Source organism: Emydura macquarii, unplaced genomic scaffold, assembly GCF_026122565.2.
Source record: "Emydura macquarii macquarii isolate MOO-44397 ecotype Brisbane River unplaced genomic scaffold, CSIRO-AGI_Emac_v2 contig_431, whole genome shotgun sequence".
Lineage (NCBI taxonomy): Eukaryota > Metazoa > Chordata > Testudines > Chelidae > Emydura > Emydura macquarii.
In genome coordinates this window covers 16,206,446-16,221,612 of record NW_027130568.1, presented here as the reverse complement: position 1 = coordinate 16,221,612, position 15,167 = coordinate 16,206,446, and the positions used below count along the sequence as shown (strand labels likewise).

Genomic DNA, 15,167 nt, shown 5'->3' with positions numbered 1-15,167 from the left:
TCCTGGGACCAACATAGCTACAACAACACTGCTTGACAACAGCATTCAGTCAGAGGTCGCCCACATACCAGTGAGCACAAATGACAGTTTAATACAAAAACAATTACTATAACCTGATTATTTTTTTAAAAAGTTGTTAGAATATGTACAATTAGGCATTTTTTATTTATGGAACCGAGAGTCAATACTCTTCAGTGCAAAGAAAAACAGGGGCTAATGGAAACGTTGCCATTTCAGCCTCATATCTTCTTTAACCTCTCCACTAGATTCTCTTTCTTACTTTCAAAGCACTGCACAAATCCACCCTGAGATTCAGCTTTAATCTCATCTCCTATCCTTTATGCTTGTCCAAGCAGTAGTACTGAGAAGGCTGAGTGACCAGAGCCTAACTACATTAGCCCTACACACACAAAATGGAAAGAAACCTCTGTCCCAAAGAGCTTACAGTTTATGAGAGAGAGAAGAGATGAAATCAACAAATAGATGGGGGAGCAAAAGGTTAATAGGGAAACCATTATCATCAGTGTAATAAGCAGCAGGCACAGCACATCAGTTACCTTTTTGTCTCCTAACTCTGCACCTTTTACTGTCCCATTTAACTTAACCAAGCTACATCCCACTCCTTCAAAAACAAAAAAACGTTAAAAACTTACTATGCAGTTATGAGCACAGGTCACTCCGTTCTGCACTGTACTACACTGCATCCACTTGTGCCTCTATATTAAGTTCTTCAGGGAAGGGTCTAGTTTGGCAAGGTACACACTTTCTGTACAATACTGTGTATGCTTACAAGAGGCTCATGAACAAGCAGACATTTCATCTTATTTCAACGAACAAAGTTAATGACTTATAATATAATCAACATAGCAATCTTCCTTTCCATACGTTGTTGTAAGAACTACATATAGAGCTAAATTCCTATCAACACACTTGACATTTCCTTATAGAACTTTAGATACACAGAGCTCCAAATAACTTTACCTCAGCTTGCGAGAGCTGTTCTTTCAGTTTTTCCACTTCTTCACGTAGCTCTCGAATGAGCCTGGCATTTGGATCTTCATTTACCACAGCATGATTAACTATTCTTTTGGCTCTATCTGCATATCTCAATGTAGAGAGTGTTTCTTCATAATTGTCAGCTGCTGGGCTAATTGTGGCTATCATGGCAGTTTGGCTGTTTCCTCCCAAATTGTCCTGTAAAGCATAATCATTGAAAGTTTGAGGAATACGGGACAGATTAAAAAGGATTCCATGCTCTCTGTGGTCATAATGTGCCCTTGCAAAGAATGAATTTCAAATATGAATGAAATCTATTCAGACAACAAAGTGCACTGGTTAATCTGCATCTGGTTTATAACTCAAACAATTCTTAAGTCTTAGCACGTTAGACATGATCCCACTACAGATTAAATGAGCGACATACAGTAGGTCATAAGATATCACTGCAGGCAGAAAACAGCACCAGAAAATCTGTTCCTAATAATAAGGAAAGAAGTTTGAATGAGCACCACTCACTAGCTCATGAAAAATCAAGAGCTGGTGTGTGTACACAAGACACTGATCCCACAACACATCATGCTTACAGTCTGTCAACAGTGAAATGAGACCATGCGTTACCTTGAGAAGCCAAGTGAGCACAGAGTCTCTATAAGGCACAAACTTGTTTTTCCCCTTTCCTGCTGCTTGGTCAGCAAGTGATGATATAACCAACCCCAGCGTTGAAAGCGACCTAAAAAGTAGCAAAACATTAACAGCTTTGTATATATATTCCAAACAACAGGATTTGGTAAAATGCAGAAGAGGAGAACTTGTAAGAGAACATGACTTTGTGGTTGGCAGTAGTTCATATACAGTTTCTAAAGATGCCTGTCAAAGTAGCCATTTTTATAAAAAGAGAACTGGATTCAGAAAGCAATCTAAATGGCTACCTAGGATTCCATACTGCATCCTGATGAGACTAGACCCAGAAAGTCTGGAACTCAGTTAAAATATTACATATCTTAAATACTTCAGCATGTGAGGTTATAGTGTCTTATGTACCCTTCCTGAGAGGCTAAAGTCCAAAGGAAAGACCTTTTGCCTCAGTACTTACTTATTAAGCACTACTGATGCTGCTGTAGAGCTGAGTAAGAGGGACTGAAGTCACTGCAACTACTCAAATGTTTAAGCATGCTCATAAGTGTATGCAGGATGAGGGCCTAAATTACACTGACCAAATAGTTAAAACACCAAGTTAAAATTGTTAGCCTTATTTTAAAACAAGATTCTTACTCCCACCACCACGTTCCCAATCAGCACATAAACCCTTTACAAAGGATCAACTAATTAATGCTGATTGGATTGAGGAGTAAGTGGGACTAGTTGGCCCTTTATATATACTATTTATAAATTATATAGATATATTTTTACATTTGTACATACACATTATATACATTTAAATTGTACGTCTGATTGTACTCCTCTACTCCCTCCCTTTCTAGGTCTTGTCATCTTAGACTGTAAACTCTTTGGCTCGGTCTATACTACGAACATATCAGTATAACTATGTCACTCATGGGTGTGGAAAATCCACATCCCTGAGCGACGTACTTATGCTGACCTAACCCGCGGTGTGGATAGTGCTATGTTGATAGGAGAGCTTTTCCCATCAACATAGCTACCACCTCTAAGGGAGGTGGAGTACCTATGCTGATGGGCAAAGCTCTTCCATTGGCATAGGCAGCTTCTCCACTATGCACTGCACCAGTGCAGCTATGCCGTTGCTGCACTGTAGGTGTAAACAAGCCCTTTGATGCAGGGACAGTGGGTCTTTGCATAGGACCTATCACAATGAGGCCATGACCCTGATTTGGGTGCTATTGCAATAAAAGCAGTAAATAATCATCATCAAAAGATGTTGCAGAAAAGTGTTGTAAGAGATATCTGAAGGAGTTGCACCTGTTCAATTCTTATGGAAGATGTTCCAATATTGTGCAGCAAAAGGACATAGTTGGATGTTATGAGAGGTGGCATGGATGGAGTGGAGACAAGGAAGTAAAAGACAATAAGATGTAGGGAAAGGCATGTCAATTTGTCCTTGTGACCACACATCCTAGCCTATCTATACACAGAATAGCTTTTCAGTGTATGAATGACCACACCATGCCGCATAAAGGGATACTTTAATTTTTCGGTGTTGTATATGTGAAAGTTCAGCAGCCTTTGCAGTACTGTATGGGAAAACTGATTCCTGGATCTCTCATCTCTCATTTCCAGAGGCTGTGAAGACTGCAAGTATCAGGATGCCACATATTGCTCCAGAGCAACGTTCCAAGACAATTAAGGAGCACCAATAGCAGGCTCTTAAGGGTGTGCTGTTGAGTATTCATCAGCTAGAGGAACAGTGACCCAAAAGAGAAGACCCCTTGGGAATAGGGAGAAATGTAAAACCAAAAGCAAAGAAAGTAGGAAAAGTTTCACCCAAACAAGTAGCCCCGTGTTAAAAACCTAAAAGCAATCTATTCACTTAACACTGCTCCTCAAAAGCTGTATGTAAAACCAACCAATTTAACTGTATAGATCGGGCTTTATTAAATGGGCACTTATATTAGTGAAACATAGTCGTTTATTAATAAAGCATTAAAGGTTTAACACTTTATTGCTGCTTCAGAAAAATGGCTGTAATTAGGCAGTCTAGTCTAGTGGACAAAACACTGAACTGCCTCAGGAGCTCTGGTTCTATTCCCTGCTCTGTCACTGACATGCTGGGTGACCTTGGGCAAGTCACTGCACCTCTGTGCCTCAGTTTTCCCATCTGTAAAATGGGGATAATGATAATGGCCTCTTTTGTAAGAAACTTTTAGCTCTACCAAGGAAAATTGCTATACACAAGCTAGGTATTATTAATAAAATATAATCAATGTTTTATACAACTAATTGTTAACAAATGTAATAAAAACAAAATGAACATCCCTTAAAAATACAAAATAAGGAGACTAATAAAAACCATTGTCTAAACGTTGTAAGGGAAGTATTATGAGAAATGGCTACAACAAAATAATTACACAATTCCAGTGGCTACTTTGCCTCATAACTCTCAATGCACCGGAGATGTGTAATTACTTTCACCTAATCCACACACTATTCTCTGATATTGCTTATGTAATGCCCTTTAACAAAAACCACCACCAACACCCAATAAACTGGGACAATTCAGAAAGAGTAAGTTTACTTGGCAGCCTGGTGTAGAACACATGAAAGAGAGTAGCTTCTGTGGGTTTCAAATTTTCAACACCCCTTTTTCCTTATGCACGACTGGGCTTACTTGTTATTGTGCAATTGGAGGCCTGCACATTCCAAACAAGTGCTCGAGTCAGCAGTGGTAGAAGTGGTGCTTGCTTATCAGAGGGGAGAACACTGCACTGAACAGCATAGATTCAGCCCATTTTCATAGGATTTTCATTGACATTTAGTAAATAGAACCCTTTATACCAGCTACTGCTCCTACTATTATAAAAGCCTCTCAGATCACAGTATTGGGCTATTATTATTTTGGTTTTCAAAGGCTTGCTTAGTAGTTCAATTATGATAGCAACGACAGCGGTTTTACTAAAAAGTGTCAAAATTACACTCTGTTTAAGAAGAGGAGTGCTTTAACTCTTGGTGGGCACTAATCAATGGATGATTTAGTCTGTGCTTCCTATTGTGTGTTTTCTAGAGATTCCCCAGAAACATTGCAAAGGGCTATGTGTTACTTGTGCCCCTATGCTCAATATGGGAACCAGTACTCTACTGGGAGAGAAGCAGGCACATTCAGCTCTTCAGAAGATCTTTGCAAGGACCTAGGAAGACAGTTATGGGGCAGTCCCTTGAAAACCGAGGGGAGACAAGTAGCCACCTAGCACCCTCTGGAAAGGAGGCTGGAGAGTACAATCTTGTTTTTACATATACAAAGAGATGCCACGTCTGGATTACTATAAGCCTGAATGACTTATTTTAGGTTAAGGCAAATAACATGAGAAAACAAATGTAAAGTCCCCAGGAGAGAGCATAATATGTGCATCTCCTTTAAAATGAGCTGCACTATCTCTGAGAACAAAGCAGAAGCTCTCTGGGAAGAAAGCAGACTTCTGGTTCTAATACACTGATAACATCTAAGCGTTACATAATGCAAGTTATTTCTGGAGCTGACAGGGAGGGAGCAAACTACCACTTCCCTTCAAAGCATCCCCAAAAAGAAGAGGAATGCCTGAGGTAGGATGAGCTGTGGGGCAGAGAAGGGGAGGATATGACTGGAGAAGATTCTACTCCACCCACTGTGTTTGCTTTTATGTAAAAACTGAACTTCCAAGCTAACCTGCAGGGACTGGTTGGATGCCACTGAAATCACCCTGCAAAATTTTTAGTTTGTATGGCTGTACTGTAGGGTTTGGCCAGCCCTGTAAATAAACAGGTCAGACTGCTTTGCCTTCCTTTATTTTCCCATTCTCGTCCAAAGCAGTTACATATGGAAAGCAACATGGATTATATTCTAATGTATTATTGCCATTTCAAGGAATGATAAATTGACCTCATGATAAAAAACACCTGGCTTGTATTACAACTCAGTCAAATTCACTGTCCAAATGTTATAAAATGTGTTGATTATCAGAGGATGGTGTGTTGCTAAAATCTTCAGTAATGCTTTGGCAATCTCAACTATTGTCTTTGCCCTATAGAGTTCATGATCTAATTCAGAGACCTACTATTCTGAGTTACAATACGAAGTATGTTTGTTACATATTATTTACCTTTTAAAGGGAGAAATGGTTTATGCTCAGTGTTCTGTGATAATCGGTTCTAGTAGCACAACATCTAGAAATAAACTTTAATTATTAGTTGCAATGCACTTTCAGAAAGAGGGAAAAAAATCTACCTCTCTCAAAATAAAAAATGCCACTTTCTCCCCTCAAGTGCAAAAAAAATGAGTTCTCTGGCTCCTATTAAGTGAAAGAGCTAATTAATTCTCCAAGGGATGGGAAAAGAGAGGTAAAGAACACCACAGTACAGCAATGAAGGAATTTTCTTCAGCCTTCAAACATCAAGTGGAGTTCCAAATGGAGAGCAGTGAATAAATGGATAAAGGGATGTAGACTTACGCCATGCAAGAACTTGACTTGGGGTAAATATACATACAAAAATGAATGAAGAGGGATGCTTTTTTTCTATTCTCTTTTTAGAAATGTTCTAAAGTAAAATTTATTACTAATGAAAGATGTAAAATTTCTGTATTTTACGATGTTTAACCATAGAAAAGATAGAACATGGGCAGAGCAAGTTTCCAATACTGCCACCCCAATAAAGGACAAAGCCTGACTTGGAGGGGTCAGGTTACAGGGAAAAGTGAGGAAAATTCACTCTCAAAGCCAATTCAGTTCTTGGTATCTATGTCAAGACTGTCAATATGAATTGCAATTAGTGTCTGTTGTGGCAATGGTCTTTGTGACATGACGCTTTTCCACTAGGAATTAGACAGAAACTCATTTCCCATAGGCCCATGACCAACCATGATATAGTTTTAGTGTCTGGTCACTACCAAACGCTGGATTTGAATCAATGACCTTGAGGGTTAAGACTTCATATATCTCACTACCAACCTAAAGCCATCCAGTTTCTGATCACGTCATGATTCTTAACCCTATCGTGCCAATCATCTAAATTTTCTAACAAGACACACTAATGCAAAGTAGATTGGTACTTACAGAAGAATCTCTGGACACGTCCATCTTATAAAAGAGGTTACTTTTTAAATATTCTAGTATAAATGTTGTTGAAATAATCCTCTGTCCTGCTCCCCTTACAGAGTCCAAAAAAAGTTTTATGAAAACTTTTAAAATTGCTAATTGAAAAAAAGTGCCGGGTTTGGATGCTGCATTTTATCTCATTTTTGCCAAGGAAATTGGTATGTTTAAGACATTGGTGATATCATGCTAAGTATTTGTTTTTGTGGAACAGCACAGTAGTTATGGTAGCACAATGCCCTATAAATTGTCATTGCTTGAGTTACAGATGGCCCTAGGCATCCTTAAACTTACAAACCTTCATTGTGGCCTATTTTTCTTAAACAGTGAATTATACTCCTACATATTGTTAGCACATACTGGAGCAAAGCCATCCAGTTTTCACATAACTAGCTTTTTATGGCTTGCGTTCTTCTTATGATGAGGTAGTTATATGTGTCTGAGAAAAGGGTGTGTAAAAGAATCACAAAAGGAATAGTATTTAAGAGTACTGTTGGTCACTTTTTCCCAAACAAGAAGCACAAAGATCTCACCTGAATCATGTATGAATCAGGTTCCCTACGTCAATGTACAACATGGTGTTCAGCACATAGTTGCTGAAAAAACAATTACCCTGATTGTTGATTAGAATCATCACTTGAAGTGACTTGTGATGCCAGGCAGATGGCCTGTGAAACACTAATCTTGGAAGATTAATTTGTACACCTCGTATTTGCCAGTGCCCTTACTTGTTTATGTTGCTGCCTTCCTTCAGGCGTTCTCCTGCAGCTCCTGTTTTAGACACTCTCTCGCTACCAGCCAAATCCACCAGGCTGACTTTGCTGACCTTCTCTCCAGAATTCTAGAAGAATGAAACATAGGAGATGCATAGCCAAGAAATATGACTACAAAATGCAAAAGAACCAGATACACTTGCACTACTTGGATCCTGCTGTTTTATGAGCAGTGCATTATGAACAGTGACAAACTAGAGGCATAAGAGAGGCTAAAGAAAAAGGAATTCCCATAAGGATTAATTTTTTATTATTTTTTTTAACAGTGACCCTCATATCACTTTATCCCTAAGGGTTGCACCACTATAATGAAATAGCATTAACTATAGTGTAAGTTCAATAACTTTACTGTCATGGTAAGCTATTAAAGTGTTGCCAATGCTAATGCAGCAAAAATCCTCTGTTTAGGACAGGTTTTACAGTAATCAGTCTTAAACAGCACGTTCATCTCTCATTTGGCAACTGGCTGCTTCCATGGGTTTTTTTCCTACATTCACTCTCAATTTGTATCATCATGTCCACTAGTTGAGCTAAGGGCATCATCAAAGTGTTTCAATTTAACTCAAAAAATGATGTAATTTTAGGTACCAATGCAAAATAGTATGAGTTACAATAAGGATTTAGGATAGGTCTACACTGAAATTAGGATGTATGGTCAAAACTAGTTTGGGTATTCCTACACATGCTGCAATCCAGCTACTGTTGGTACAATTAGCAGTGAAGCCATGGCAGCACGGGCTTCAGTGAGGGCTGCAGAAGCCCACCCAGGATGCTGGGAACTTATTTGGGTGGCTACCCCAGGCCTAAGCCGGTGCTGCTGTAGTGTCACTGTTATTGGTTACCTGCACTAGCTTGAGTAAAGCTAGCTCAGATATAGCTATACGTACTGCAAATACATCCCCAGCTGCAGTGTACTCATACTTTTAGAGACAAAAGAAAAGCCAAACTAAGAGAATACATGTGCTCTCCCTTCCCGCACAAATAAAAACCACTAGAGGGATCAAAGGAAAGGGAATACAATATCATACAAGAAACTATATCCCCAAGTGACATGACAAGGCAGAGGTGGAAAAAAACTCCACCCCTTAGGAGTCAAGGCAGCTTAGGTTTTAAAATGATAGGTCATTTGTGTCTCTATATCCCAGATTAAGCAGTGCTAGTTATAGATGTATAACGGTATGCATCCTGACTGTGGATTTCAATTGTATTCTCCAAGTTTCCTTTAATTATCACCCCGATATGTAAATCCTGAAGACTGAGTAGCTGAAAGGAGGAAAATGGCAGCAAGTCCCTCTTATTTCAAACAAGGATCAACACACACACACACTTACACCAGACTGCAGGTCATAAAGTGTCTGAGTTAGTATAATATTGAATACAGCATGAGAGCGGCTGCTTTCCTCATTCATGTTGGTTGCAGCAACCGTTCGAGATTTATTTCCCTCAGACATTAGAGACTCAATATCCTGGAGCATAACACATAATAAAAAAGAATATTAAGATAGAAGTGGGTGAAATTGTTCTTCTCACTAAGCAAGTATCTCATTAACATGGAAAAAATGGGGACCTTCTCCATACATTTTGCGATATATAGGGTACAAAGGGTGCATAATTTGATAGGCTGAAGTTATTCACAACACTGAATTTCTAAATGCTGTACTTAAACCCAGTTCTGACACACTCAAGCTATAATCTCTACTCATCTGTAGCCGAGAACATGCTGACAACATCCACACTACAAATCATATTTATTTAATGCCAGTAATTAGGCCAACAGAAAACTATTTAGACAGATGAACACAATGTGTTTCTCCAGTGAACTGCACTAATACTATCTTCACTTAATTGGCTCAGAGGGTTACCTCACTAAGAGACTGTACCTTTCTACATGTATAAAACCAAAGGCGATTATGTTGAGTTCAATTCATGTACTCTCCTGAACCATCATGCATTAAAAAAAAAGTTGTGAAAATTCACACTAGCAGAATGTTCTTTTAAAGAGCAGGAGCAAAAAAGGATTGACTGCATTTGATTTTCCCTTAGCTAATATTCATAACAGTTGGAACCAGAGAAACTGCAATCTGTCAATGACTGAAAGAAACTGCTTCTTTCATTTACTTGAGTTTTCATGTTATATTCAACTCATACTATGTAAGTGAACAAAAAGGTAGTATTTATGCTCACAATGTGCACATCTGCTTCAGAAGTGTAAAAGTCTCTGAAAAGAGTAGTCTTTCCTTCTTTAGTAGTACATGAAAAATATTAGTGAAGATTTTCCCCCCAACATTTTAAAAAAATGTTTTTCATTCAATTTCCTTTATAAGGAAAGCTCCGCACAGTTTGTACAGTATTTCTTTAATTACTACTTTTATTGTCTTTTATAAAAGCTAGAAACAAAATCTTTACAAGAGAGTCAGAGTGACTCAAGGGGACCCTTCTGCAGCCATGATAAACTCTGATATAACTAATATGCATAGTACAAGAAGACTATAATCTATGGGTAGAAAACAAAGTAATAAAGAAATATTGGCAAACTTAACACACTGGCTACATATACATTGTAATGTTCAAAAACAAAGAGCCCGATACTGCTGATACTGAAGTCAACAGAAATTTTCCATTGACTTCAATGGGAAAAAGGATCAGGTCAGAAGCTTTTAATTGGAATAAACAGTTGAGTCTTCAGATGGACATCTTTGTGACTGTCAATAATGAAGCCGAATATTAAATCATCTCAAAGAACCTAAACATCTGACTAGATGCTGGTTTACCTACTACAAAATTCCTTATTGCCGTGTTTACAGAAATGTTATTTAGTCATTCATCATCAATTTATATTTACCTCAAAGTTAGTAACAGCCAGCTGAGACAAGCCATCTACATATGGCCCCAACACTTTGTGCTCTCGAACCTTAAGGGATTGCCGGCTCCTTAGAAATAAAGCAGGTTGTTATTCAAAAAACTTCCAACAACAATCTATTACAACAATCTTCTATTAAAAGAAATCCATGAAAGCAACTCTTTGAAGTGCAAAAAAATCAGCTATAGAACTTAGAGATCCATTTTTAAAATACTGTTTTGTTTTGTTTTTTAAATTAAAGTAATAGCAAAAGCACCTTCCAGGTAAACTCTGGCTTTGTTTTGCTCTCATTTCTATTGTTAACCTATCTACCAGATCTTAATCAATATAATCTGAATTTTTTTTTTCAGTGCACACACTTGTGGGTAGGGGCTGGAACAGACACTGAAATGCTTCATGTTACTTTTTTCTACTGACAAAAATGGAAAGTAAACAAAAATCCAGAATCTTTTAGAGCAAATCAAGGAAGACACTCAAACCTTTATATTTTTTCACACTTTATCCAAATGTAATAACCTAGCCTTTACATTTTATCTGTTAGCCGACATACAATTCTGTACATATTGGGCATACATTCACATTCAGTATTTATTAAAAAAACACTTTCCCAGAGAGCTCCTAGCCAGAGATCTGAATCCACCTGCCAGGGCAGATACAAAATATAAAGGATGGCAAGTGGCTCTCAGTGAAGACCAGGGGGCGATGTGTTACGGAGAAGCTTAGCCCCTATCTGTGGCTGCTGGGATGTGGGAAGGTTCTAGGATTTATCAACCAAGAAATACAATTAAGTTAACCACTACATATTTAGGGCTTGTCTACACTTAAAAGGCTACAGTGGCACAGCTGTGCCGCTTTAGCGCTTCAGTGTAGACACTACTTAAACCAACAGGAGGGATTCCTTCCATGGATAGATAGATAATCCACTTCCCCAAGAGACAACGCTAGGTCAATAGAAGAATTCTTTCACTGACCGAGCACTTTCTACGTGGGACTTATGTAGGGTGACCAGATGTCTCGATTTTACAGGGACAGTCCCAATACTCAGGGGTTTTTTTTAATCTGGGTGCCTATTACACTCAATCCTCTGTCCCGATTTTTCACACTTGCTGTCTGGTCAACATAGACTTAGGTTGGTTTAACTATGGTGATCAATGGTGTGGATTTTTCACACCCCTGACCTACGTAGTTAACCTGAACCAATTTTCTAGTGTAGATTAGGCCTTAAGGTTTAAAAGCCTTCTTCTAAGGCTCCATCCTCCTTATAAATCTGATTGTGACTACCAGGAGAAGGAAGAGGAAGACTATCATCCACCTCCAGAATTTCGTGACTACTCCCCCTGCTTCTGCTGTTCCAGTCCTCTTCCACTGTGAAGACCTGTAGAACTTGCCTCATTACTTTCCCAAATAGAGTGAAAATGACATGATTTCTCATTTCACTGCTATACAAGGTTTCCAATAGTAGCTCTGAAATTGACCATGGTCAATTAACTTTCATTCTGATGCTGCTTAGGACACTATACCACACTTAAGTTATCTGCATTCTCAGAAGTCAGCATAGCATTGGTTTAGATTCACAAGGTTATTTTTGGAACCATAAGAGAGTTTTTTTAATGCAGAAACTGATGTTTTAGTTCTCCTCTACTTGCCAGAGAAAGCTTCACATTTGACACTGGAGAGTTTGAGAGGATTTTTCATTTGTTGTCCATACCTAATTCTACATAAATACTGAAGGATAATCCTCTGAACAAAACAATATCTTTATTTTGTTCTTAATTTTCTCATAATTATTCATTCTTTTAAATACAGGGAACAAGGAGAGAAAGGTTCAAGGATTATCACTGAAGTCTAGTTATAGGGGACGGCCGGATAGACTACATTATATGTAAACAAATAATAAGGACTTGTATTAGTTTGTCCAATTTTAGGGGGCAGAATTTTTTGTTTTTATTTTGTTTTGAGGGAGTACTATGGGGAGGAGAGGCAAAAGTCATTTAACAAGTTTTAGGCCTAATCCCACATTCCTATCACAATCAGAACTCATAATGAAATAATTAGGAGTACTGAGTGTATAATGAAGGATGCAGGATTGGGCTGTCTTTTCCTTTGTAAGACTTCCACAAGCACTGCAAGCTGTTAGGAGAAATTGTGAGTCAAATCTTTCTATAAAATAATGACATATATTATCTAGTACATCACACAACTACAAATAAGGAAGAATCAAGCTGCCCTAATGTATTGCTGAATTTGATATGCTTGCTTTTTAGTTTTCTGTATTCCTCCCTCCTCCTGCCTTGCACTCATGTTTACTCTGCTTAGTGGTGTGGGTTATTTAAAAATTAATCTACATTTCCTAAAAAGAAAATACTTCCCTACAATAACATTTGTCTTATAAAATATACAAAATCTGAGAATGCTACTGGTATTCAAGGTTACACTTCTGCAACTATGACAATAAATATTCTTATATTAAATACACTCATCCCTTCTCCCCCATGTAAAAGGCCCAGTCAGACTCTTCTAGCAAAGAGACTTTCTTGAATGGGAGAGAGATCTTATGATTTTAAAAATAAAAATAAAAACAACGTGATACAATTTAATTGGAAACAGCATTCTTTTCCTGTTTTAAACCGATGTGTCTAGTGATATTGTGTGTTGTTCAACAGCTGTATTCCAAAAGTTAAAAAGTTAAACACTAGTTAAAGTTAAAAAGTTAAGACTAGTTAAAAGGTGCTATTTTAAGCCATCATCTTCAAATAGATACAAGTAAGGATATGTCTACACTTAAAATGCTACAGCAGCACAGCAGCAGTGCTTTAGTGTAGATACTATCTATGCCAACGTGAGGGGCTCTCCCATCAGCATAGATAATCCACCTCCCTAACCTAGCGCTGTCTACACAGAGATTTAGGTTGGCATAACTACTTTGCTCAGGGGTGTGAAAAATCTATACTCCTGTTTGGTGTAGTTATGCCAAGCTAATATAGTATAAACCAGGCCTAAATCAACTACCTCATGGTCAGGTTTTACAAACTTGGTATTATTTAAGAACTGTTCACTTTAGCATTTTGGGCATGTGACCCTTTCTAAACAAGTTTTAGAAATATAAAAGATCACAAAAGCATCTCAAACCCTTCCAAAGTGTGCAATTATATGTTGCAATTTCAATTAATATAGAAAAACTACTCACCCTTTAGGATCTAATAGATCTCTGACCTTCTCATTATAGATTTCCATATAGGACACTTCAACTTTAAAGGTCTGAGATTCATTTTCTTCTACAGAGATTCTCTGAAATAAAGCACAGCAGAGCCGTGGGATCAGGCCTAGCTGCTCTGCATTGCCCATCATTGAGAAGGATTTTCCTGAACCTAGAGAAAAGCAAAGGGGAAGAGAAATGGATTGTTTTAAAGCACCCTGCAATTTCTCAAATAGTCATTAAGTTATTTACATAATGTATGTTTTCCTCTTCCTTTTATTCTTCAAGAAGTACCTAACAGAAAAAAAGTGAGGTGGAGGATACCAGGCAGCCAGCATGCTCCTCTATAAGTACAAAAGAATAGAGCTAGGTAAATCAATACAGGAATCTTTCACAACTCCTCCACCACAACTGCTGTTAATTGGCACCCCTTATTGTCAGTCTCACCTGACACAAAAGAATGAATGGGCACAGGGCATGAATTTCCCATTCAATCCTAAAGGGTAGCTCCTGCAGGTAGAACCTAAAATATACATTGACAGCTGTGGAGGGAGTGCACTGCCACTGGCTTTACTGAACCTATTCTGTGTTTAAATAGAGGATGACTTCAGTCTCCAGAGCTGTCAATCAAACACCAAAAGTTAAACAAAATATAAAATACTGTAGTAAAACAATGGTGTTTGAAGGATTTTTTATTTTCACGATTTTCCCACATCATTTTTAGATTCTTTTTAATTCTGATATTTATGTTTGATTCCTCGCACGCACGCACGCGCACGCACACAAAGAAGACTTCTCCCTCCTTTTCTCACATCAACAAAAGACCCTCTCACCTGTCTGTCCATAGGCAAAAATACAAGCATTATATCCCTGAAAGGCCTTTTCAAGAATTCCTTCTCCAAGGCACTTAAACACCATTTCTTGACCTAAAAAAATCAAAACAAAACAAAACAAAACAAAATCACAAAGAAACATCACAATTTATTTAAAGTAAAGAAACAGGATTCTTGAACCTTTAATAAAACGTGATTTTACTGACAAGGAAATCTACGTAAAGAAATTTTTGCTCTTCTGAGTGCATTGCTAAGGAAGAAAAACATGCATTGTCAACACAAAAATCAAAATGGCAAGATTTGAAGCCTGGTTACCTAAAATTGGCACTTCAAGCTATATTTAAGTATTTTTAAAAGTTGCCCGGTTTTCATGGGTGCACATTTACTTCAGTGAGAACTACAGGCATCCAACACCTATGAAAAATCAAGCAACTAAAATTAGGTGCTTAGAAAAGAATCTATGTGGCAAACCTTTGAGGCAACCAAGTGTGAAAATTTTAGCCAGTATGAATTCTTGAATTACAAAAATACACATGGAGTGCTGTAGCACAATTGCTAATTACTGCAACATCACTATTATATTATGTTATTCTCCTAGTTTATGGAACACTGTACTAGATATTGTCCCAGCTATTCATTCTTTTGATCTGGTTCTCAAGTTTCACTAAAAGCCAGTTATTTTTCCTTTCCATGTCAAGGTGACACCTTGAGCTAAATGAAAGAACTGAGATGGTGTCTAGGGACGAT

The 15,167-nt window shown here is 37.9% G+C and overlaps 1 protein-coding gene across 5 annotated transcripts in view; it reads right to left on the bottom strand.

The window, feature by feature from the left end:
- Positions 1-15,167, bottom strand: part of KIF13A (kinesin family member 13A) — a 193,908-nt gene that overhangs the window by 63,648 nt on the left and 115,093 nt on the right. For all 5 annotated transcript variants that reach the window (XM_067537607.1, XM_067537604.1, XM_067537608.1 and 2 more), the window contains exons 5-11: positions 14,421-14,513; positions 13,579-13,759; positions 10,374-10,461; positions 8,863-8,997; positions 7,487-7,599; positions 1,618-1,729; positions 982-1,194 (exon numbers count right to left, since the gene is read on the bottom strand). In XM_067537607.1, coding sequence (XP_067393708.1) covers positions 982-1,194; positions 1,618-1,729; positions 7,487-7,599; positions 8,863-8,997; positions 10,374-10,461; positions 13,579-13,759; positions 14,421-14,513 — 935 coding nt within the window. The remainder of the gene's footprint in view (positions 1-981; positions 1,195-1,617; positions 1,730-7,486; positions 7,600-8,862; positions 8,998-10,373; positions 10,462-13,578; positions 13,760-14,420; positions 14,514-15,167) is intronic.